Source organism: Sinohyriopsis cumingii, chromosome 1 (assembly GCF_028554795.1).
Source record: "Sinohyriopsis cumingii isolate HCF-2022 chromosome 1, ASM2855479v2, whole genome shotgun sequence".
Taxonomy (NCBI): Eukaryota; Metazoa; Mollusca; class Bivalvia; order Unionida; family Unionidae; genus Sinohyriopsis; species Sinohyriopsis cumingii.
The window spans coordinates 176,943,658-176,967,803 of record NC_142961.1 but is presented as its reverse complement, the minus strand read 5'-3'; the positions used below and the strand labels follow the sequence as shown (position 1 = coordinate 176,967,803).

At 35.0% G+C, this 24,146-nt stretch overlaps 1 protein-coding gene across 1 annotated transcript in view; it reads right to left on the bottom strand.

Moving 5' to 3' along the window:
• Positions 1 to 19,404, bottom strand: part of LOC149808449 (uncharacterized) — a 40,059-nt gene extending 20,655 nt beyond the window's left edge. The window contains exons 1-6 of the mRNA XM_089977379.1: positions 19,268 to 19,404; positions 14,280 to 14,441; positions 9,842 to 10,034; positions 2,952 to 3,291; positions 2,091 to 2,216; positions 255 to 442 (exon numbers count right to left, since the gene is read on the bottom strand). Coding sequence (XP_089833505.1) covers positions 255 to 442; positions 2,091 to 2,216; positions 2,952 to 3,291; positions 9,842 to 10,034; positions 14,280 to 14,441; positions 19,268 to 19,329 — 1,071 coding nt within the window. The 5' untranslated portion in view covers positions 19,330 to 19,404. The remainder of the gene's footprint in view (positions 1 to 254; positions 443 to 2,090; positions 2,217 to 2,951; positions 3,292 to 9,841; positions 10,035 to 14,279; positions 14,442 to 19,267) is intronic.
• Between the last annotated feature and the right edge of the window lie 4,742 nt (positions 19,405 to 24,146).

The window sequence follows — 24,146 nt, the reverse complement described above, 5'->3', positions numbered from 1 at the left end:
GTAACTGATTTAGAAAATAAAAGTGTAACCGATTTAGAAAACAAAGTTACCACCTACTGGAATGTACTCATTCAGGCAAACACAGTCAGTCTTGAATTATGGTGTGCCAATAATGACTGCATAATATCAGCTCACACAGTAAGTGTAGCAAAACCAGCGCAAGAATTACTCCTACATAACATCCCTTAATAGCATTCAACAACACCCCACATCAGTGAGAGTGCAGTATTGTTAATGCACTATGGATTCTGTACCTTTACTGGCTGCCATTTCCATTCATCAATGTCCAGCATATGAACATCGTGGAACCATTTTTTGTTTTTTGATCCACCATACATGTAGATACAGCGAACCATTGGATCAAAAGTTGCAGTGTGACCCATCCTGTATTCAGATTTTTGTCCCTCAGAACGAAGGTCAGGGCATCGCCACTTTCTGGTCTCTAAAAAGAAAAAAAGTTAAAGATGATAAAAAAGGTTCTGTTTTTAGTTACCATTTGCAAAACATTTTGTTTCATTTGATCTGCTCTATCTTCAATGAAAAGTCTGTAAGCGTTTTGATATTGTCTTGCAAAAGCTGGTCTAAAACTCTATGTAGATATAGTAAGTGTATTCAAAGTTGTACACATTAAAACCACAAATTATTTACAAAATATGACAAGTTTACATCATTTTATAACTGAAACCTCAACTGAAAAACACTACGATTGCACAAAATTCGCAGATATTTGTCTGATGACAAAGTCACAACCAAAACATGAGGCCCAATTTGGCCTGATAATGCTTACGTGGTAGTTGACATAGCTTATGGATGCAAAATCAGACACACTGAAACCATAGAGATAAGAAAAGCATGGAGCATGTGGCTGCTACACTATTTGAGGTACTGTTTTTATATATATATATATATATATATATATATATATATCCTAAACCATTGTACTGGACCACTTTCACAGCATGAAAAGGAAGAGTCATTTACACAACTCACTTTACACCCTGAATCTCTCCTGACAATGGAGGACTTTGCTATAATTAATAAAAACGGTTCATAGACCTACCCTTGAAATATATACTCGCTTGTCATTACATGGGAAGTGAACATGTGCAGTCAATATGGATTTCTGGATCAGTTCTTAACAACCTGGAGGCCATGCCATTGGAGTCTAACTTGTACACCCTTCAGATTAGCACCCAAGAGAGCTGTAGCATCTCAAGGGTTAAAGCACTGGACATACGACTAGAAGGATGCTGTTTCAAGTCCCACCATCTAAACAGCCTGCATTTCTTATTGAATTTTTCTAGAATTTTCAAGGTTATGGTTTCATTTCCTCTTAGTATTTAAATAAGGCCACCATATGAACAAATTTCAATGAGCCGCATGCCAAGATTCTTTCTGTAAGATTTGGTCAAATGCTGTTTAACAATTTTTGTAAGTCATTTAAAGATTTGTCTATTTTTAGAAAAAGTGGCCATATTTGATGGCAGATCAACACATTTGAAATAGCTTTGTTCCAATCAAACTTGATCAAATTCTGAAGAGTTGTTTTTGAGAAGTCTTCATTATTTCAAGGTTCTTCTACTTTCAGTAATGGCAGCTGTATCAGGTGGTGGAAGGATTTCATCTGAATCAATCTGAGAGATCTTCATGCGTTTTAAAAAATGTCTGTCAATTTTAAGTAACAACTGTGAATGGAAAACTAATTGATGGCACACAACCAAGGATTATACCTTAAGCACAGTCGGTCTCATGGCCAGGTGAGCTAAATTAAAATATAATCAAAGGTAGAGTTCAGTGGAACATCAGATGAATTGTGTCTATACATGGGCAAGTAAGTTTGATCTACAAAAACAAATGAAATGAAGATAAAGTGAAAAATAGGTAAAGTCTCTGGAATACAAAGTCCAGGTGTTTTTTCTCCCTTCTTTCTATTAACTGCACTTCATTAAATAACCAGAGACCTTTTAAGCTGCAATATCATCATTTGGCAAATAGGTCTCTTCCATTAGGAATCTGTTACAACATATTAAATGACACACAGGACCTATTCTACATCCCCAGGCAAGCAAAGGGTTACAATCTGACTGTACCTGGATCTAGTGACCATACAGAATCTTTACTGAGCTGCTGCTTGTCTCCCTGTCCTCCCACCAACACTGCCAGATTCTTGTGAACGAAACACAGACTATGACCCCATCTGCTACTTGGGTGACACACTGGACAAAAAAAAGCATTCATGAATCATAGTGAAATATGTATTGTAGGTAAACTACACTGTTAAATGTACGACTTCCATTGTTAATAAATTTGCAGTTTACTTTCCCTATCTTACAATATTCAACCCATTATGTTCATGCCCCTGAATTGTTGTTTAATAATTGTCATTGATTACAAAGTTGTGAAAAAATCCTCATGGGGATAGTACAATAGTGCAGTCATACAACCCCAATCCTATTACCACCACCAAATAAAATCCCCTCCACATGACACATCCCACCCAAAGCCAATCTTGTTACCAAGATATAGAGATAGCTTAATCACACAACTTTGGTCTTTACACAGGTTGAAAAACAGGGCCATTTAACATTTAAAAGAGAAGAAGAAAAAAAAAACAGGTAATAACAAACTTTACCCGTTCTTTTAAAGTTATTATTCGAGTCAAACACTTATCCTTATCATAGGCATTGATGTCCTAAACTTATGCAATATTAAATTTTGAAGCATTATATGTTTTGAATCAGCCAGACTTCAGTAATTTCATCAACACCAAACAAAAAATGATTCTACTGATCAGGACACAATTTTAGTTGACAAGGAAAGTAGCAAATGTGCAACAAACCGACTCAACTTGTATAATGCTGGAGAAGTGATATTTATGACAGTAATAAAGTCTTAATGCATGCACTAAGCTATGATACAAATTATAAATTTTATTATTTTTTCCCATTTACCTCTATTGGTCACATCTTTGCATTTGGCAACCGTTTCTTTTTTGGACACAGCCTTTTGTAAGTCACGCTTTTTCACTACTTGTTGCTTAATCTCTGTATCCTCTTTGACAGGTATGTTTGTATCAAAATTCTCTTTCTCAACATTTTCCTTATTTGGCAAGTCAAAAGATGTTTCACGGTTTTCTTTTTTCTCCTTTGGTTCTCTGAGACGAGTGATACTGGTCTTTTTTGTTTTCTGTTTTTTGGCTGATGGCCCATTTGGTGTTTTCTCTTTTCCTGCACCTGATCGTCTTTTCTGTTTTGTTGGTTTTCCTGGGGTTGTGTTATCTTGACAAGTTACCTTTTCAATTAAAAAAATGCACTACTCAAACATACAGGAAACGTTTTGGAAAGTTAAAATATAAATGGGAAACTGCTGGCAAGTTGATGATTACTAGAATGTCAAAATGAGTAACTGTGAAGAGGTTGCAACAGTTACAATATTGCACAAAATTTGCCCAATGAAAGCCAGTATGTTCAGGACTAGTAACTATCATTGCCAAATACAAGATACCTGAATATAGACACAACTGTATTCACTCTCTGAGGTCCACCTACTTTTGACGAAAACTAGTTTATTTTCTTCCTCTTGAACCCTGGCATTAAAAGCAAAACAGCAGTTTTGCAAAGATCATCTAAGATACGATGATTTAGTTCATTTTAAGTATCAAGACTTAACCACCTAAACACAACAAAGATATGACTCATTCATATGACAAACTTTAATCTAACTAGTGATTACATAAAATTAAACAATGGAGATTCATTTCAAAGACACTAATTACATTTACATACTTTACAGGAGATCCATTTCAAAGACACCCATTACCTTCGCATACTTTACAAGAGATCTATTTCAAAGACACCCATTGCTTTTGCAGACTTTACACATAATTTGACTAAAATTCATTCAAATCTCTTTAATGTGCAACAACTCATTTTACGCATTAAGCTGAAAGTCATTAGTATATTTTTCCTGCAATGGCAAATCCAATCAATACAAACTATGCAACTGGGACAAGTTGAGAATATTATGTGCATATTAGAAAAGACACTACTCAACAATGATAAGAATACTTGTTAAACACAGCCATATATCTGACTGCATCCCAAGTCTTCTTCAATAATCTAAAAGTTATGATGAATGATTTGATGATTATGACCAGTAAACTACCCAAAATTAAAGCGTGAAAATTACTGTACCTGAAACAACACTTACAAACCTCAGATTTACAACAAAGACTTCAGGTTCAGTGTCAAGAAATGTCTATAGTACAAATTTAAACTAATACCCAGGATAAGATTTTCTGACTTCTAACAATTTTTCTCAGAATAAAGGCAAAATTATAAACATTTCTACTTGTCTTTTTATGGTTTGCTATATAAAAACATTTTACTGACGTAATAATATTTTAAAGATTTTAGAATCTTGAATCTCAGTTCCATTTTTATTTCATATGAAGTGCAGGCAAGATTTAGAGATCACATTTCAGTGCTTATGTCATCATTATCATTAACACTACTTCTAGCAATTACATGTTTACATCCGTAATTAGTCATGAAACTTGAGTGGTGTATTACACACTTGTCATGTTTAATGCATTTAGCTCAATTCCAACAACTATATTATCGTAATGAAACTGGGTATATTCATTTGGAGGGTTCCAATGACCACAGCAAGAAGTAGGTCACTGACCCATTGTTCTAGTGAATTTGCAAATCCTTTTCCATCATGCCACAGCAAGTGAGAAAAAGCATTCCATTGAATTCTCTCATTAAAATGTTTCCAATAAGAACAGAGCAAATTTTCTTGAATAAATATACATCTGCCTCACAAGCATCCCACCCCTAGCCCATGATGTAGACAAGTCTAGAGTGAGAAAAAATGCCCAACTCAATATAATATTCTAATTAAAATATGTACCAAGCTTCAGGTTAGAGAGCCTGGATCTGACTTCAGTATTATTTTTGTAAACAATCTCTCACAGTCAGCATTAAAATGGTAAAGAACCAATATTCTTTATGATTGCTATGCACAGTAGTAGAGCTCTAAGTGCTGGGTTACTGAGCCTGGAGCTGAATTGTTTTATTTTTGTTAACAATACTTAACAATCTCTCACATTTATTTTTATTCAAAGCATTATCAAGCAAATAAAAAGATGTTTTCTCCAGTGGAATCTACTGTTAATTCTGGTAATGAAAGAACAGCACTCTAACTTTGCCCTTTTCGTTGTCAAAGTCTCTTACACAGACTCTAAAAAGAGTGTATGGCTTTTTAGCTCTTGGATACACATGTAGCAAAGTTACCCAGTGCAGTGCGCTATAAATAGAAAGCCTGTTACCTATCTGACTCCATACACATAGGCCTGCCTGTTAACTGTTAAGCAGTGCAATGTATATTACGTTTAACAGCAATTTTAACCAGTTTACATTTCTGGTACACATCTATTATGTGTGGAAAAATTTAAGAGTAAAGTCTGATCGTTATAGCAGTGTAATTATTTTTCATAGAAGATTTTTTTTATATGTGCTTTAAAATCTTGAGAGAATTCATTCACCGCCAAGTCAGTGAAACCGCATTACCAACCGTAGCTGCCATTTCTCATACTCGAAATTTACAAGTTCTTTGTCTACATCTGCATCACTAAGTCATCTGAATTTGATAAAAAAAATAATTGCTGCCTACATCAATATCAGAGCCTTTGCCTATGTTATTGAAGCTTTCATTGTTGTGATACTAATCGTGAAAACTCGATAAGTACTGAACAAAATCCGCGACCTCCATTTTGGAGAGTGGAGAATATGACCCAGTTACTTTAAATAGCAGATTTCGACCAGAGTATAAACAGCGACGTGATCTGACATAATGGTCATTCACAGCAATGAATGTAGTATCTAATAGGGGGTTTCCCCTGAAGGTGGCGCTACGAAAACCCACTCAAAACGGCTGATGTTTACAGCAGACGTCGAAAGGCGCTTGCATGAGTATGGTGTAGAGACATCAAAAAGCGTTTGTATATGAATGGAGTCTAGGTATCCAAAGGCACTTGCATGAGAAAACAAATTAATTTTTTGGGGAGGGGGATAAACCGAAAATGCATAATCCGAGCACAGAAACGCGTAAGGCGTAATTTAGTGAAAAAAAGCATAATGGTTGGCATGTATGCATGTATCTTGAGACAAGAAAGATTTATTAGTATCGGCATCTGTATATGATCACTGTAATATGTACAAAGTTTCAGAGACAACAAAAAAATGTGCATTTTCTGTTGCACCGATATTTAAATTAGGGTAGGTATGTGTGATTTTTTTAAACATATATTATAATGATTAGCATATATAATGAACTATAAGCACTTCACGAACTTGGATAAACCTGCATCAATTTGATGCACAACTCTGGGATTTTTTGGGGGGCTAGGTTCAGTAATATAAAACAGGGATGGTCTGCAGACGGGGAATAGCCGGGGGGGGGGGGGGCTTATCAAAATAAAATTTCTGAAACAAGTTGCCTTCACAGAATTCTCTTACATTCCATTCAGATGCAAGACAAAAGGCATGAGCAGCCATCTGTCAATATGTGTATCTTCAATTGATAAGCATCACATCACAATCTGCCAATATGCACATCTTCAAATGATGGTATGTATATTTGATTTAATTATATCTGATTTAATATATATTTATTTAAATTTAATTGTTTGTCAGTTTTAATTTAATTTATTTTTCATTACTTGATATTGTAATGTAAATTTATTCGCTAGGGATGATACTTTTTTTTAGGAAATAGTTTGACCTTGACTGATAGTTTATAAACACCAGGTGTTGATCTAAATCCTTACCTTGTTTCAGAATTTCTAGCAACCTTCATAATCAAGTTCTATTTTATTTTAAAATGATTGGTTGTTTCCAAGGTCATTAAGATATAAACAATTTTTTTTATTTTTTTTATTTCTCGGAGTAAAAATGATTAGTTTTCATCAGGGTCACACTGGGTAAATGTGAGCTGTAGCAGTACTTGCTTCTATAAACTTCTAGATTACGATCACATGACCCTTGTTTACCTTTTAGAAAGCCCATATTACCCATGTTTTGGAGAATTAATCTCAGTAGAAGCTGGTTTATTAAACTGTTGTATGCTGTGCGGTTTGGAGTTATTTCAAATTACTTGGTTTGGAGTTATTTTAAATTACTTGGATTTAAAAGGATTAATTCTGTTATTTTTCTGGAAAATACGTGTGCTCATGTAATATTGTGGAACAAGCATTTTTTTTATAAAAAAATTTCAGCTATCAGAAACCAGAGTGATAATTCTTATTTCTACAAGGAACTGTAGACCTCAACACTACAGATTGTAGCATATGTCATCATCATCCATCTTGGATTCTTCATCGGGATTCGAACGTAAAATCAGTAGAAACATGTTGTTATTAGGACTACTAAAATTATTTTCTCTGATTATATTTGGATATGATTCTATAAAAGCGTAAGTTCGTATTTTTTTCATTTTTACAGAATTTTTCCAGGGAAATAAATTATTGTATTTTTAAAAGCTTGTTGTTTTCACTCTTTCTTGTGTTCCTGTTTATACAAGCCTAAACAAGTGACATAAGAATGATAAGCATCAGATCGCAATCTGTCAATATGCACATCTTCAAATGATAAGCATCACATCACAATCTGTCAATATGCACATCTTCAAATGATAAGCATCATATCGCTATCCAGAAAATATATGAAACTAGCTGCATTCCAAAGATTCTGTCGAACAATAAATAACATGTACAAAGGTTCACAACATTCCATTGCAAAATGTGAGACTAGTCACATTTTGAATATCTGGTCACACACAGAACAAAGTCAATATCAGCAATAACAAACAATTATGCACACTGGATCTTCATTTCAGTTTCTGGAAATGCAATTCAATTCACCATGAAGGTCAATGACTTGTTTTAAGATCTCTCAAGCTTGTGCAACCCTGATTGACTTTTTAAAAAATTTACATGGCATTAGCACTTGTCATGGAATAAGGCAAAAATAAATACCTCTGTAACTGATTTTGGTTGATGCATACAGTGTTACCTATTGTAGTTTCTTTTTTCCCCTCCAATGGTTACTGAGCAATGCATGCATCTCATCACAGGTCGCTCACTCCTAAGAGCATATATATTTATATATACCCCTGGTTCGTGCACTTTTATTTAAAAAAATATTTATAGCAGGCATATTGTCAAATACAGGCAGTGATCACCCAGATCTTGTCAAGGAGTGTCTACAGTGGACGACTTACTGCAGCCATTAGTAGCACATTACACAAGTCTATATCTATATTTTAAATGCCTCATATGGATATATCATTTTTATCTTGCATTCTTGATGTTTGAAATTCTGTAAAATTATACGGTTTGAGTACAGAAAGTTATTGCAATTCACCATTGAGGGCTTTATACTGACGTAGAAAATTGATGGGAACATGTATTTTACGGATTTTGTTTTTGCGATGTTTAGTTTATTTCTAAGTTAAGATTAAAGAGATTTAATTCATTCTCCGATACTATTGATGCTGAAGTTATTTCATGTGCATGTCAGTGTTCACATCATAATTAAGTCACAGTAATTTGTAAATTTTTGCAGCAAACAAATTATACTTCTCGCTTTTCATAACAAATTTGTAAAGTAAACACTCAAGCATATCAACTATATACAAATAATCCCACACATTCACTCGTCTTTTTCTCCACTGGACACAACCTGTTGATATGCCAGTCGAGCCCTTTTTGTGGCTTTGGCAAAGATTTCTTTAGCCTTGCTTTTTGTCAGGACTGACTTATTTTGCCTCAATGTGCAATTGTTTCTTTTCCTTCTCAACGAGAGCTTTTCCTTTCAAGCTGGTGCTTGTATTGGCGACATGCAGCATGCATATTCTGACAGAGGGCTACATCTGTTCTCTCATGCAAGAAATTTTTCTTCTTATAGGAATTAACTGCACCTTTTCCAGATGATTCGGAGCTTCAATTTATCGTATGCAGCTTCTTTTATAGGTGCTATTCCAAACTCTTCCAACCACGATTACCATAACTGAGATCTTTCTTGCAGAGGTCACAAATTGTGTCCTCTAGCATTCATTTTTCTTATAAACTGACCAATTAAATTTCATCAACTTTTCGCTCCAGACATTCCCATACATTTTTTAAACCTTTATCTAAACTTTTCGTGACATGGTCTCTCTCAATAACTCAGGATGCCATGTTTTGCAAGTATGCTTCTTCTTTCCATTGCCATCAGTTTCCATTACACGAAGATTCATTAAATGAATTTAAACTTTTGATGAACCAGAAGAGTCTTTACGAGGCTCTTGTGCTAGTTTATGAAACAAATACTTTACAACGGTCGTTGTGGAATGGGACCGGACAGACCATTTGTAAACAAAAACATATCGGAGGTGATATAAAAAAACAGACTATATCAAGAAAAATCTAATTCAAGTTGGGAGAAAAGCTGAATTCCACTTTAAAATGGAGAAAAATGTCTGGATAACATAATTTTCAAAATCGCTCATGTGGCAGTCATGTCCAAGTGACACCATTTCCATTTACGACCTAACAGACCTTGAGATAAATGCATGTGTGTAAAGTATCAATGAATGCAATCGTCCAATTAGTTCAGGAGTGGCAATTACAAATTTGTAATAAAAGAACTGACAGACAACAATCCATCCATAGGCTCTTCTGGTCTATGACTTAAACTGCACATGAATGACAACTGTGTGATGGATCAACAGAAATGAAGATTTTTATATACCTCCACCCCTAGAGAAACTATGCAATACACTTGCTCATGCTTTTTACCTGAGGGGTTGTTTCATTAAATACCCTTGGATCATCTTCCTGTTTAAATGGGGGTTTAGTGGCTTCTGTGTTGTTGTTTTCCCCAGAGGAGGATCCCCTTACTTTCTCTACCAAAAGCTTTGCTACACCCGACTCCTTGGCCGATACCATACTATCAGGAATGTCACCAGCCCTACTCTCCCAGCACAAGCATCTGCACAAAAATGTATAGAATTCAATTTCTTGCCTAAAATGGAAATTTTCACTCAGTTTCATAAATATTTCTCTTCTAACAACAAAAGTGCATGTAAAATGCTGCCTTAATACAGCTGCCAGTTGCTAGCTAAAAAGTATACAAGAAATTTGACATCTATTGTTCTAAATTCTCTCAACATCTATAACAATAAAAACCTTACAAAATATATATCTTATAGTTCGCTTTTTAATAACTTTACAACAAACATCATCCACGTAAGCAGGACATTTAAATACATGTCCCAGCATATCACAATAATGGGTTTGTCAGAGTCGAGAAAAGTATTTCAACAAACATTGCATCTCCCCAACAGAACCCTGCTGTGATCAAGTTTCAATCTGTACAACTCAAAACAAACAATCTAAAACTGCTAACAATACTTTTTGTAGATCACTACTCTTTAATGGTGAAAACAATTTTAATTTTGTCAGGTACAGGAAAATAGGACTGGACAATTCCTGTTTTATTCTTTATATATAACATGCATTAGGTTTTGACAGTAATTTGATGACATATCCCCGATGGTATTTTGCAACACAGCACCACAAGTAGACTGTTTAGTGCTGAGGCAACTGAACTCAAACAAATTACCCAAAGACACTCCATGGAAGCCAACACAGGCTGATCCAATAATAGAATTCAAAATCATATACTTTCAGCTACAAGTCAGTCAAGCCAACCACTGAATCACAGCAGCTCCTCTCTCTATAAATCACCTCTTATGGTGTGCTATCAGGCCTATTTTACCCCACAGGAGAAAATTGGAACCCCTCAATAGTTTCTGCACAAACCAAACCAGATCTCTAGTGTACATGTGCTAGGATGCAAATACCATAACTACCTAGACATGCATTAATTAAGAACATGTGCTAATAACAAACAGAATAACCTTATTAAGCAAAAATTAATTTTATAATAAAAAACACCTTATGCACTGGGTATGTTATATACAAGTTTGTGTCTAAATATCTTAGATTTGAATCTTGGACCTTGGTTTATTCCTTGAAAATTCTATTGCCTAGCCAATTTTCATAATGATGTTGACTTGAATTTAAGTTCAAGACCTAACCTTGTTTACAGTTTGATGTAATTTTCCATTAGGATTATTTTCTTTCCTTGGATAAATGCTACAACGTAGGTCAAGTGGGATGTTTATAAGAATGAAGTAAACAAAATCATTCATTCCTGTTTTAATATTATTATGTGGAATCACTTTTAGTTGTGTTTTGAAACAATTTGAGAGAAATTATTTATTTAAACATTATTGTAAAATGATTTAAAGTCGTCCTGGATTACACGATTTTGAAACATCAAGATCTGTAGGTACATCAAACTATTCACAACTTGGTACATCAGCATATTCAAGACTGGAATTCATTTGGAACATTTCACTTTCAGACATGTGATAGTACATGTAGCATTGTTTGGGATGTCATTCTCAATACTGTAAGTTCCTTTAAAATTTTCACTTTGTATTCTAGGGATTTAATTTGTTGAATCATATAAAACTTGTTGGCTTTGCTTATTTCTGTTAGTCTGTGATCATAGTCATAACAACAAAATAAGACAGCAAATAATCTGTGTGATCTGTACCAAATTAGGTTTTTAAAGCTGCTAACTTCTTTGTGTGAGGATCTCACAATCCTGTTGCCTGTTTACAGTTGGATGGGTGTGTTATAAAAAACAAATAGTATCTCAAGCAGACAAGGGGCAGAGTATGTTTTCAAATACTTTGGAAAAAGTAACCATGAATACAAAATGGACTACTTTTAACACTGAAACTGTATACAAGATTAAGAAGCTGAACACCATATTGTCTAGATAAAAGAGAATGCTTCACACAAAATTCAATGTAATCAAGATACCATGATTCAATGTACAAATTAGTTAAAAAAACTTACTGCATTCTATTTTTAGCCCATATAATATTAGGGTTAATAATTTAAGTAACATTTAATTCAAGAATACCTAACTCAAATGATGAAGGACAATGTTAAATTTCCTATATATGTAAATCCTAAGTATGATTTTCTCTACGTGTGCTATTTTAATTTCAGACCGATACTGGATGTTTTACATTTAATTCATTTATTTAGAAATTTGTTTTTCTTAAGGAAAACAGGAATGTACTTAAAAACAGGAAGTGCAACATAAGAAAACAACACAAACTGGTCTCAGATGTAGCATTTCAGTTGTGTCAAATCAACTGATAATAAACCATATGCACACATTAAGTTCACTTATTCACTGTTTGTAATGCATGGTTTGCTTGAGGTTCTTCTGTTTGTTGCATAGCTGCCAACCCCCGAATAAAAAAAATACTGACTTCTTGTGACAAAAATACTGATTTTTAGAAACAAATACTGATTTTTTTAAATTTTAATGCATATGTAACTATTTACAACATATACAACCATCAGTCAAGTAGGACAGTGTTTTACATAATTATTTAATGTCAAATATACATATGTTGTACCATACTCCATTCGGGTGCCCATTCAGAAGGTGCAAGAGTGCAACACACTCAGACACAGACATTTTATAGTAGCCTTTTCCACACCATATTTTTTTCCAATCATTATCAATTTGAATGTATCAACTTTCACTGATGATCTCAATTCTGTGTAATTTTCGTACTGAAGTGTTTTCGTTCTAGCATACGAGTAATCCTTTGCGATTTTACAGTCTGGAGAACGTGTGCGAAATAAATCGCCAGCAACACTAGTAACTGAAAGAGGAAGGTTAATTTCCAAAAGAAATTTAATAAACCGAATTTCGATCAAATTACATCAAGGTTCTCTCTGGTATTTATATACGTCGTAAGTTCAGGCTGAGTTGTGTATGATGAAGCAGCAAGCTGATGTTTATTAGCTTTTTCGTGCTCTTTATTTCATAGGCGCCCAATAGCGAAATCACGTTACACAACTTGCAAAACGTAGAGTTTTCTCCTTTACTAGATGGTTTCACAAATCTAAACAAGACGGCACAATTGTCCTTCTAGTTCTATTGCTTTTTTTGTGTCTTTCCTGGAGAAAATTCTGAATATTCTGCTTTCCTATTCAACATGATTAGAAGTTGAATATTATGAAAATGAGATACAGTGACAGTGGTAACTGTTTGCGAAATCCAATATGGCAGATAAAGACAGGCACTGTAGCCTTGATTTCAAATGAACCAATCATACTGTAGAACTATATTCCTATATACATGCAATACATTTCTATGAGAATGGAACTGACTGCCCGTTCTAAACTGAAAATTGCAAGGAATTTTTTTTAATATTTTAAAAAAAAAATAGAAAACGTATTTTTGGCAAAAAAAAAACGTACTCCCGTATTTAGGCCCAAAATACGGAAAAACGGGACACTTGGCAGCTATGTTGTGATGCGAGGTTTGTTCAAGGTTCTTATATTTGTTGTGCATGCTTTGCTTGAGGTTGTCCTGTTCTTACATGTGCTTTGTTCAAGATTTTGAAAATGGTCTACGACATTTAAAAGATCATTTTAGGTATGTTAGGTCTTTTCCAATAGATCTAATTAACGTAATTTTTTTCTACAGTTACATTTCTGGTTACCAAGAAGAAAATAATTTTTAGGAATAAAAACAATGAGCAAATTTTAAATTTTCTTCAAGATGATTATGATATATTTCTCAACTATAATTTTTTTATCAAAAATAATGTGATCAAAATGTTCACAACTTTAACTTCCTAAATTTCTCCTGGACTCTAAATGTCAGTAGGGAGCCATGGTAAATAACCTATCGTCTTTCAGGACTAGCAACCTAAAAAGTGAAGGTTCAAATCCAATTATTAGATCAGCTGTGACAGTGTGTCCTTGTGCATTGTATTTTACTCGAACACTATTGGCATTAAATAACCTATTAGTGTCACTGTGTTGAAAATGCCACATTTCAAAATAAAATTATGTGTACAACAACCCCTTAAAAATAAGAGTACAAGTACTTAGATTTTCAGAACTGCAGAGTATAAAGTAATCAACTACAGTGTATTATGCCTTGCATTTGCTTATCAGTAATCAAGTACAGTGTACCATGCCTTGTATTTGCTTATCAGTAATCAAATACAGTGCACTATGCCTTGTATTTGCTTATCAGTAATCAAGTACAGTGTACTATGCCTTGCATTTGCTTATCAGTAATCAAGTACAGTGTACTATGCCTTGTATTTGCTTATCAGCACACCTTGACTGTGCATTGAGAGTGCCAATGTTTATGTAATCTTCCTTGTAATTCAGAGTTACTGTCATTTCTTCATCATCTGATGGGAAAGCTCCAAGGGCAAACAGCACAATCTGTTTTGGAAGTGGAACCTCCACATGTCGATAGTATACATCACTGGATCGCCTGCAAATAAACAATAATAATGCAACAATCAACTTATTTCTGTTTTGGCAATAATATCACAGCACTTGGTTTTAGGTGCTATGTAATATCAGGGCCTCCGCTAGGCTTTGCATTTGTCAACAAATGCGAAAGAATTTTGAAAGAAACGTTATTTTTCTTTTACTAACTGGCAAAAGTTGCTGGCGACAAATCTGTATAAAGCAAATTTTTCATTTTTCATCAATATAAGCTACTCAGGCACTTAATACCTGTTTTCACTATCTGCGGCAGTCCGTGGATCATGTCAGTAGATGATGAATAAGATGTTATTCAAACATGATTGGAGCTAACTGTCAGTCGGTTTTAGGAAGCAATTAAATGTGATTAGTATGAAATAAGGAATGGCTGGTGGTTATACTCAGCTAGTATTGTTGAACAGATCAGCAAAAAGATTTGGTATCATTTGCATGTGTTATGTTTATTGCAAACTGAGTGTGAGATGCACTTGGGACTGCTTAGTGTTGTAGGGATTATTTACTGAGGCAACATGTTTCTGTGGTATGAACTTAACTCAGCAACACAAGATTCTGCTACAAGGATGCCAGTTGTTGATTGTAATGGGCCCGAGTCACTTATATCAATAAAAGTTTGTATCAAGCACGAAGAAAACGGCTAATCTATCTCTGAAAACAAAGATTTATATCCAGTTGTATCTGAGGCAGCTACCAGCTTACTCGTTGCTCCTATTTCTACTGCAGACTGTTCTGATCAAAAACTTACAAACTTCTATGGATATATCTACTCTGAAACAATGTAATGAAAATTTCTATTGATGGGCCCAATGATGAGAATTTTGATTTCAGGAAGGAATTTAAGAAATGGTCTGAGAAAATATGAGGCAGATAATGATGAAGTGTCAGTGACATTGTTCATAAAGACTAAGCAGTATTTTGTATTATCAGTTATAAAGAAAGATTATTCATTCTTGCTTTTCATATGCTATACATTGAACTTCATGTGTATATAATATTTATTAATAATTATTCTTGTGCTTTAAATGTAATAAAAACATGTAAAAACTGTATTATTGTTATGTTTATATAGATTAAAAAATAGGGCCAATTTAATATTACACATATATTTAAGTCGTTGCATCATGGCATAAAATGGCTCTTTTGGCATTAAAGTGGTTCCAAATTTTTTAATTTGGCAAATTTCATGGTGCTAAGAAAAATATTTCCAAGGGAGGCCCTGAATTATTGGAGACAATGCCCTCATTCACAAACTATGTACATGACCTGATGCACATCAGTGTCACACATCCAATAAATTTTCATATTTTGTTTGACCATGCCCAAGAAAAGTAGACATTTATTACTATGTACATGTGTTCTATGGAACCTGGTGTCACTAATGCAGATACAGGTTGATGTGTTCTATGGAACCTGGTGTCACCAATGCAGATACAGGTTGATGTGTTCTATGGAACCTGGTGTCGCTAATGCAGATACAGATTGATGTGTTCTATGGAACCTGGTGTTGCTAATGCAGATACAGGTTGATGTGTTCATGTCACCATACTCATTTGATATCTACCTTTAAAAAGAAAACTGATACACATCTTGCCAATCTTACATGGCTAGCAGATAATCAGAACTCTTAACAAAGTTCCTTTCTCAAGCTAGACAACCAAAACACATAACTGTGCTCAATCTAGGACTTAACCACCTGCATTAGACAACAATCAGAACACTTAGCTGTGTTCAAGCTTGAACTTGACCACCTGCTTGCTCAAGCTAGGATATGACCACCATGGTCCACCTATTTATTCTCACAAGTTAGATGATAATAAGAACTCTTAAAATGTGCTCAATCTAGGACATGACCATCTGCATATTCTCACAGGTTAGATGATAATCAGATCTCAGCACTCAGTCAAGCTAGGACTTGACTGAGTGCTCTTCCCCTTGCACAAGAGACATCATGATTGAATGTAACTCAGAAATCTGTGTGCCAATGACAAAACCAAGCACGATACTAAGATATTACAAAATGACAACAATAAAACTGCCAGGGTTCCTACAGACTTGACACAACGTCCATGACTTATCAAAAATTCTTGAGGACCATTGAAAATTGATTAAGGGTAGTTGATTAAACATTTTTACTAACATACAATATAGTTTCTATTATTCTCTTTTAGAGTCACATGGCCAAATAACTCAGAAAATTTTCCAAATGAAAATAAAGTATTGCTTAAATCCAATGTCAAATGCAAATATGATTACTGGGAAATAGAGGGCCATAATTCAAGTAAGAGAACACACACACATATATATATACATATAATTCCTTTCTTCGAGTCCACTTCTCTATGTTGAGCTCTCACTTCTCCCTGTTCTGTCCAAAAAGAGGTCACTTCTCCCTAAAATTCAAGTCTAGCTTGACCCCTGTAAGGCAGCTGATTTTTTCCCCCGTAAGTATAAAAAGGTTTTCAATAAAGAGTAACAAGATATCATAAACTGGTAATGTAAAGCTGGAAAAAGTATATTTAAAAGTACGGTATTCAAACCGTGCAGCAATGGTAAACATGTTCAACTGAACGGTTTGTAAAGTACGTGTAGACCTTATTTACCACTAGTACAGTTGCACAAACTTCAGTTTCAAAGCATATGCAGCTCAATGGCTTGCAGGGCCGCGAGTGGTCTAAAGTGCTCTCCATTATGGATCACTGCCATCTCACCTCTCTCTGCGTGGGTTCGAGTCTAGGATTCAGCCAATGTGGGTATGTGAGAAAGCTTGCCAGTAGCTTATCGTGGGTTGGTGGTTCTTCCTCCACCATTAATACTGGCCACCATGCATAGCCTATCATGTGCTGAAAAATGGCGTTAAACCCTACAACAACAACAAAAATCAATGGCTTGCTGCTCTCTCAACTTGACATAATTCTTGGAAAATGTTTTCTCCATTTCACATAACAATGGCAATCATTTCCACCACCATGAAACAGGCTCAAATTCTCATATGATGTCCAAAAAACATAACTGTGTCCCTTCCTGCTTTTATTTACAAGTATCTGAAAATTACATTTTATTCTTCTGTGCTGATTATCAGCACTCAGCACTTTTCAAGAGGCTTATCTTCCTTTGCATGGTCAACATGCCTCGCTTGCTGGACACAAATGTAAAAAAATTATATAATCAACAGTTTGATCATGCAAACTCTAAGCATTAAAAAATGTGCAGTGCAAAGCATCTGATGTACTGCTGTAAAGTTAGTCTGGTTCCCTGATTAACTCCATTAATTCTAATATGAAACCCGGATCCAAATAAAAAATGAATGAAACAATTATCCAGATTTTTTGGCAACAATCATTTTTTCATAGCGTTTGCTTTTATTCCTTAAGTTTTTATTTTAAGGTTCATTTTAATAAGACTTACAGCAAAATTATAAGGGTTGGCAGGTCTGAGTGTTGCATGTGTCGCTGCTGTAAAAACCCACCTCCCTGATCTAGACATACCAAAGCAAACTGGTATACTATACTTTTATATATTTAGTAGTACACTATGCATATTTCTGCACTTATGACTGTGTCATTATCAGACATTTTGGTGAACAACCTTTGCTCTCAACAGGCAAATAACTATCAGCTAATGTCCAGGCCGACGGTCCAAATTAATGTTCTAGTGTTAACAGTGCTTTTAATAAAAAAGTCAGGCATATTAAATTTTCAAAATGTCTGATAATTTCTACCATAAAACATCAATGTATAAAAAGTATTTTAGCACAATATTTTCTATTTTATTATAAACATTAATAAAATCTCATGTTCTTTGTGAATTTATAATTTATGAACTTCGTCATTATTGTCAACTTAAGTTGTTAATCAATGATGGAAGATGCATTGCCAGCATGACGGAGGTAGTAACGATAGTGACATCATTCTCAAGGCTCAAAAATATGTTACAATGCTAATTTATATACAGTTTTTGACCAAATTCAGCACACCATATGGCAAACTTTTTAAACACTAGATACGCAATTTCAATAGGACTGTTCACCAGCTTACAAACTGGACTACTACTCTGGTGATTTTCAGTACCAACTTGCATTGTTATACGCACAACTTAACCCTTCACCATCTTAACTAAGTGTCTCTAAGTATAGTTTCAATTTTTAATTTGCTACTCAGTGTTTAGAAACAATAGATTGTAACACGCCTTTTCCATTTTTGATTCACCTGGATTGTGTGAAAATAATATAAATATGTAATGAGGCATGATAAATCCAAAGAAGTTAATTTTACAGCTTGAAAACGTGTTTTTCAAAATACCTTGTGCAAAATACCGTTTACTTAAATTATTCATTAGTAATTTAGTTTCTATATCTCCATATGCAACTTGTCATTTTACTAAAGCTATTCAAGTTTTTGTTATTGTTTGTATAGTCGCTTAATGAACTGTTTGTGATATTACCAAACTGCCGACTTTAATCAAGCGTTTTGACTTTTAGTCGTCAGGTTACACTTTCTATGGTCCGTCCAACACCCAGAATCTGACGATGTAAATTGTAATGGTTGTTCTACGACACGGCCAGTAATTCAAAGTTTTAAAATACAGACAGAAAACTTCTGTTTAGTTGCCTGCTCACGTTTTATAATAATACAACTCAAATCCTCATCATATGCAATAGTATGTGTCCAAAGACGAACAATATACGAAAATGGGAGGCCCAAACAAAAACAATGCACAAAAAGATCAACAAACAACACAACAAATGTGCGTTAAGATCTATTTCTTCGCCGAGATTCATAATAAGGTAAGAAATGTAACTGTCTAAAATATTACCGTGCTAGTGCATTAGGGGCTGAATTTAGGTCTGTAATACTGTAAATTATTAAATCTTCCATCTTGTCGAATCTATTGCATTACACTGAGAAAACAACGCAGCAATTTGCGCCGAAATGTTTCTTTCCTGAATTTGGCGCCAGCACATGGTTTAGACTAAATAAGTTCCGGCAATGGTCAGCAACCCTAAAACCGGCACTGTGATCTCCGATATTGATGTGACCGGACCAAACAACTCCGTTTAAGAAGATACATTTTATAAAAGATGATTCCATGATTTTTGTTATTTATACCTTTTTTTGTTATTTATAATTACGCTTTCTGCAATTCATTCATTCTTCCATTCATTGAATGATTTATTATAGCTCGTTCCATAAAGATTGCCAATTTTATCATATCTATAACTCAGTAAATAGTCAGGTCAGCTTCATTAAATGTAGTTGAAAGTATCTAATCGTTTGACACGAAGTATTTCACACGAATTATGTACTTTTAGCTGCGTTTAATCACGCTGAGATGAAAATTTACTGGGTTACTGATGGGACAAATTCGCGATGATGTGTGAAATGAACTATAACTGACTGATATTGAACGTAAATAAAAGTAAACATTATACGTAATTGGTTGGTGGATTGCTCAGTTAATTACAAGTATGATATGTTTTGTATGTTTAAACATATCCGTTTATATTTTGTATTGCACGTTAATTTAAGGCTAAAGTATTAGCGTGTGTCATAATTTTGCACTATTCGGTCAGATAGGGTGTACTCTGGTAAATCAACCCAACCCCCAACCCCAACCCCCAAAATGTGTTGATACTGATCGACGATTGGTGGATATGATGTCACCCGTTCTTTTAAAATGTGATCGCTTTGTGGCCTAAGTGGTTAGAGCATCCGCTTCGGATACGGGAGGTCGCGGGTTGGAACCCCTCGCCGAGTCATACCTAAGACTCATAAAAATGGTTCTTACAGCTGCCTCGCTAGGCGCTCAGCATTAACAGCAGGACGGTGTCGATCGACCGAAAAAAAATGTGGCTTTGGGGAGGACACAACCCTCAAGGCCCCATTTTGCACAACGCGGGCTAAAAAAAATTATTTTACCTGTAAAAATACTTCTTCGTTAGTTACCAAAGGACAATCCCAGCCTTGTATGAAAATAGCCAAAGAAAATGACCACGTCAAGGTTGAAAGATGTTGAATATCTGTTGAATTACTTTCTTGGGAAAATTTTTATAGTTTTTTTTTCCAATTATGTGTGAATCGGTAAGTGGGAAACGAAATTATAGCATGAAATTTTAGAGATTCAGAGGGCTATCCAAGCTGAATTTTAATTTTGTTAATTGTATAATCAAGCACACACATCCCCAGGTTAACTCCGGGTGCTATAAAATGAACACCTGTATCTGTGTTCGGGAGATGCCCAGGCAAGTGCACCTGGGTTAAGTTTGATAAGTTTACGATTACCAATTCAACGATATTTCATCTTTTTTCAGTGCATCGCAAACGTCACCACCCCTCACACGTATAATATTTTTTAAATGCCGACAATATGTCAGTCACGTGTTCCTGGGATCGAACGTGAGGTAAGTTTCCACAGGTCGATCGAAAGATTGTCCATACGCTTTAACTACTGGGCCACTGTCTCTATTAAGAATATACTGCTAAAATAATTTACATGAACTATACCAGAGGAGCTGTTAGTACATTCGCACTTATAGATCAAAGGTTAGTGACACGCATTTATATAACACTTAACAGAGAATTTATTAAATATCCGAGCATTTTAAATTATTCCTGTTCTATTATCAAAACTGGTATTATTTTTTGCCAAGCGTGGGAAACACCCGTGTGCTTTTTATTAGCGATCAATTTGTCACATGTATTCTTAGCTGGCTTGACACGTCACCTGGACAATGTCTAAATTGTGAGTGGAATTGAAATTTCGAAAAAAAATATGTTACGGGATATATTGAAATTTTGATATAGGTGAATTATATATACATAATGCAAAGCACCATGATTAAAACTGAAATATTTTCCAGCGGCAGAAACGGATTATTTCTCCTGTATCAAAATTACTTTTGGTCGCGGAGTATTTTTGTGCTTTCCGGCTATTCCACTCCTGCTCCTCTCCCTTGGTGCTAAGGCCTGCAGATTGTCCAGTCTAGTATCTGTTCTATTTCATGATGTGATCGATAACAAGACCGTCATCTATCACACCATTGAATCATTCGTAAATAAATTTGTGAGCGTGATAACCCCTTATTTTTTCATCCCTGATACTCCAATACCAAATCGCATACAACCACTATTAAAGACATACCCAACATGGTTTTTTTTTTTTTTTTTTTTTTTTTTTTTTTTTTTTTTTTTTTAAGGCGGAAATATCTGATGACACCGGATCTGTTGCCTTCGCAGTTTGTAAAAGCTGGATGCTTCTTGAATTCATCAATGTCAATATTTTTCTCGACTTGACTCGTTATACTATATCCTTTTCTTTAATAGTACTTTTTTAAATATATCTTTCAAGATAACATCGTGTGTCTCTTCTCTTCACCTCGTCTGACGCATTCGTTAACTCAAACTATCTTTTCAACGCTCTGTATTTTCTTTCGCCACATGGCACGCATAATCTGCCTTCCCTTTCACCCCTACCCTACATATCAAACAGGGTCTCGGTCCAATACTTCAACTTCTGATACTTGACAACTGAACTCCACAATAATCACCTAGACAATGTTTCCCACATAGTGTTGTTGATCATACCTTCAGCCACTTGCAAGTGTTCTTTCCTTCTGTCATATTTGTATATTATTTTGATATCTTCCAATAATAATAATAATAATAATGAGGACTTTGTATAGCGCCTAATCTTTAGAAGCTCTAAGCGCTTTACAACATTAGACAACACCTATAAGATAAATTTAAAAAAAAAACATATAATAATATTATTACAAAAACAAACACCATGAAATTAGAAAACCATTAAAAAATAAAAAAACATGCTGAGAATATTTCAGGTAGGAAACATTATTAGGTCTTTAAGTTTGTTCTTGCAGTCGAAATAAGTGAGTTTTGAGAGCACTCTTGAATGAGATCACTGTGTCTTTGTGTCTAAGTTCAGTGGGCAATTCATTTCACGTTGCTGGGCCCTGGTATGCAAAAGAACGCTGTCCATATTACTTTGTCTTCATAGTGGGAATAATGAGTATACGATTGTCAGAAGAGGAGCGTAAGTATCTTGCTGGTGTATACACATGGGTGAGGTCGGATAGGTATGTTGGAATAGAGTCCGACAGTAAAATGTAGCACAGAGAACAAATTTTGTGTTCGATTCTGGATCGAATGGATAGCCAGTGTAGGGTACAGAGCAGTGGGGAGGTGTGCTCTGATCGTGGTACTCTAAGTATGATCCGAGCAGCTGTGTTTTGAACTTTTTGAAGTTTCTGGAGTAGATACTGAGATAAACCAGACACAATTGAGTTATAATAGTCCAGTCTTGAAAGTACTAATGAACACACAAGTGTTTTAGTGGCATCAACTGAAAGATATTTGCGAATTGAGCTGATGCGTCTCAGCTCAAGATATGCAGCCTTGCATATCTTCATGACATGTTGGTGCAATGTGAGAGTACTGTCCAGAGTAACACCTAGGTTTCGTACTGATTGTGTGAATTTAATGCTGGCGTTGCTGATATTTATTGTTTGAGGTAAAGGATGTGAATGAGAAAGTCTTTGTCTTGTGATCAGAATGGCCTCAGTTTTATCATCATTCATCTGCAGCTTGTTACATGTCATCCATGATTTCACATCAGAAATGCACCTCTCTACAAAACTTGGATGGTAGCATCAACTTCAGATGGGTAGCTAGATTTGTATATTTGGGTGTCATCAGCGTCCAATTGGTGAGACACCGGATGATGATCTATGACACTTGAGAGCAACTGAGTGTACAGAATGAAGAGAACAGGTCATAGAACAGACCCCTGTGGAACACCACAACATAGATCAACTGGGCTGGAGTGTATTCCATTTGCAGTTACAATTTGTGTCCTGTTGACCAAGTAGGACTTGAACCACAGTAAGACTGTATCATGAATGCCAAATACATGCTGGAGACGGTGAAGTAATATATCATGGTCTATTGGGTCAAATGCTGCAGACAAATCAAGTAACGTGAGGACAATTAGAGGAAAGTCATATTATATTAAAGAAAGTATATCGTATACCAAAACAATGACCAACTCTACTGTTGCAAAGCAGCTGAGAGAACAGTATTTTAGTCTAACTGGGATAAAACCAGCTTTCCCATGGTCGAAAATTGCACAAAAATATTTACGAAATCAGATGAACGAATTATTAACCGCGATGGAATCTGAGAGGTTAGCCACGATTGAACCAAAATACACAACTAGGTTTGACTAAACAGATTACCAGGTGACAAAAAACAATCACCATTTGATTTACAGTTACACGACTTTATCAAAATGGCAACAAAAAAAAATGAGTTTACGCAAGATGGTGCGTCCCATGTTTTTTTCTTCTACGTTTAGGATAGACGGCGATGATATTTCCATTGACACCACCATGAACGATAAACGAGCAGCGACTATTATAAATAATCCTGTGGATGACAGCAAGTACATATTTAGAATAAAATGTAGTGTCGAACCTCTTAGCCAAGATGGTCCAGCTTGGATTATTGGTGATAAACTCTACCTTGTGAAATAATCACAGAGACATAACAATGTCGTCAGAGTGGACAAAAACTCCAAACCAGGTACTTTTACTGGAATAGACAAACCATACTAAAATAACGCGTATCCAGTGTCCGCAGTGGTTTATACACTATACCGTTTAATCGATCCTAATATTAAT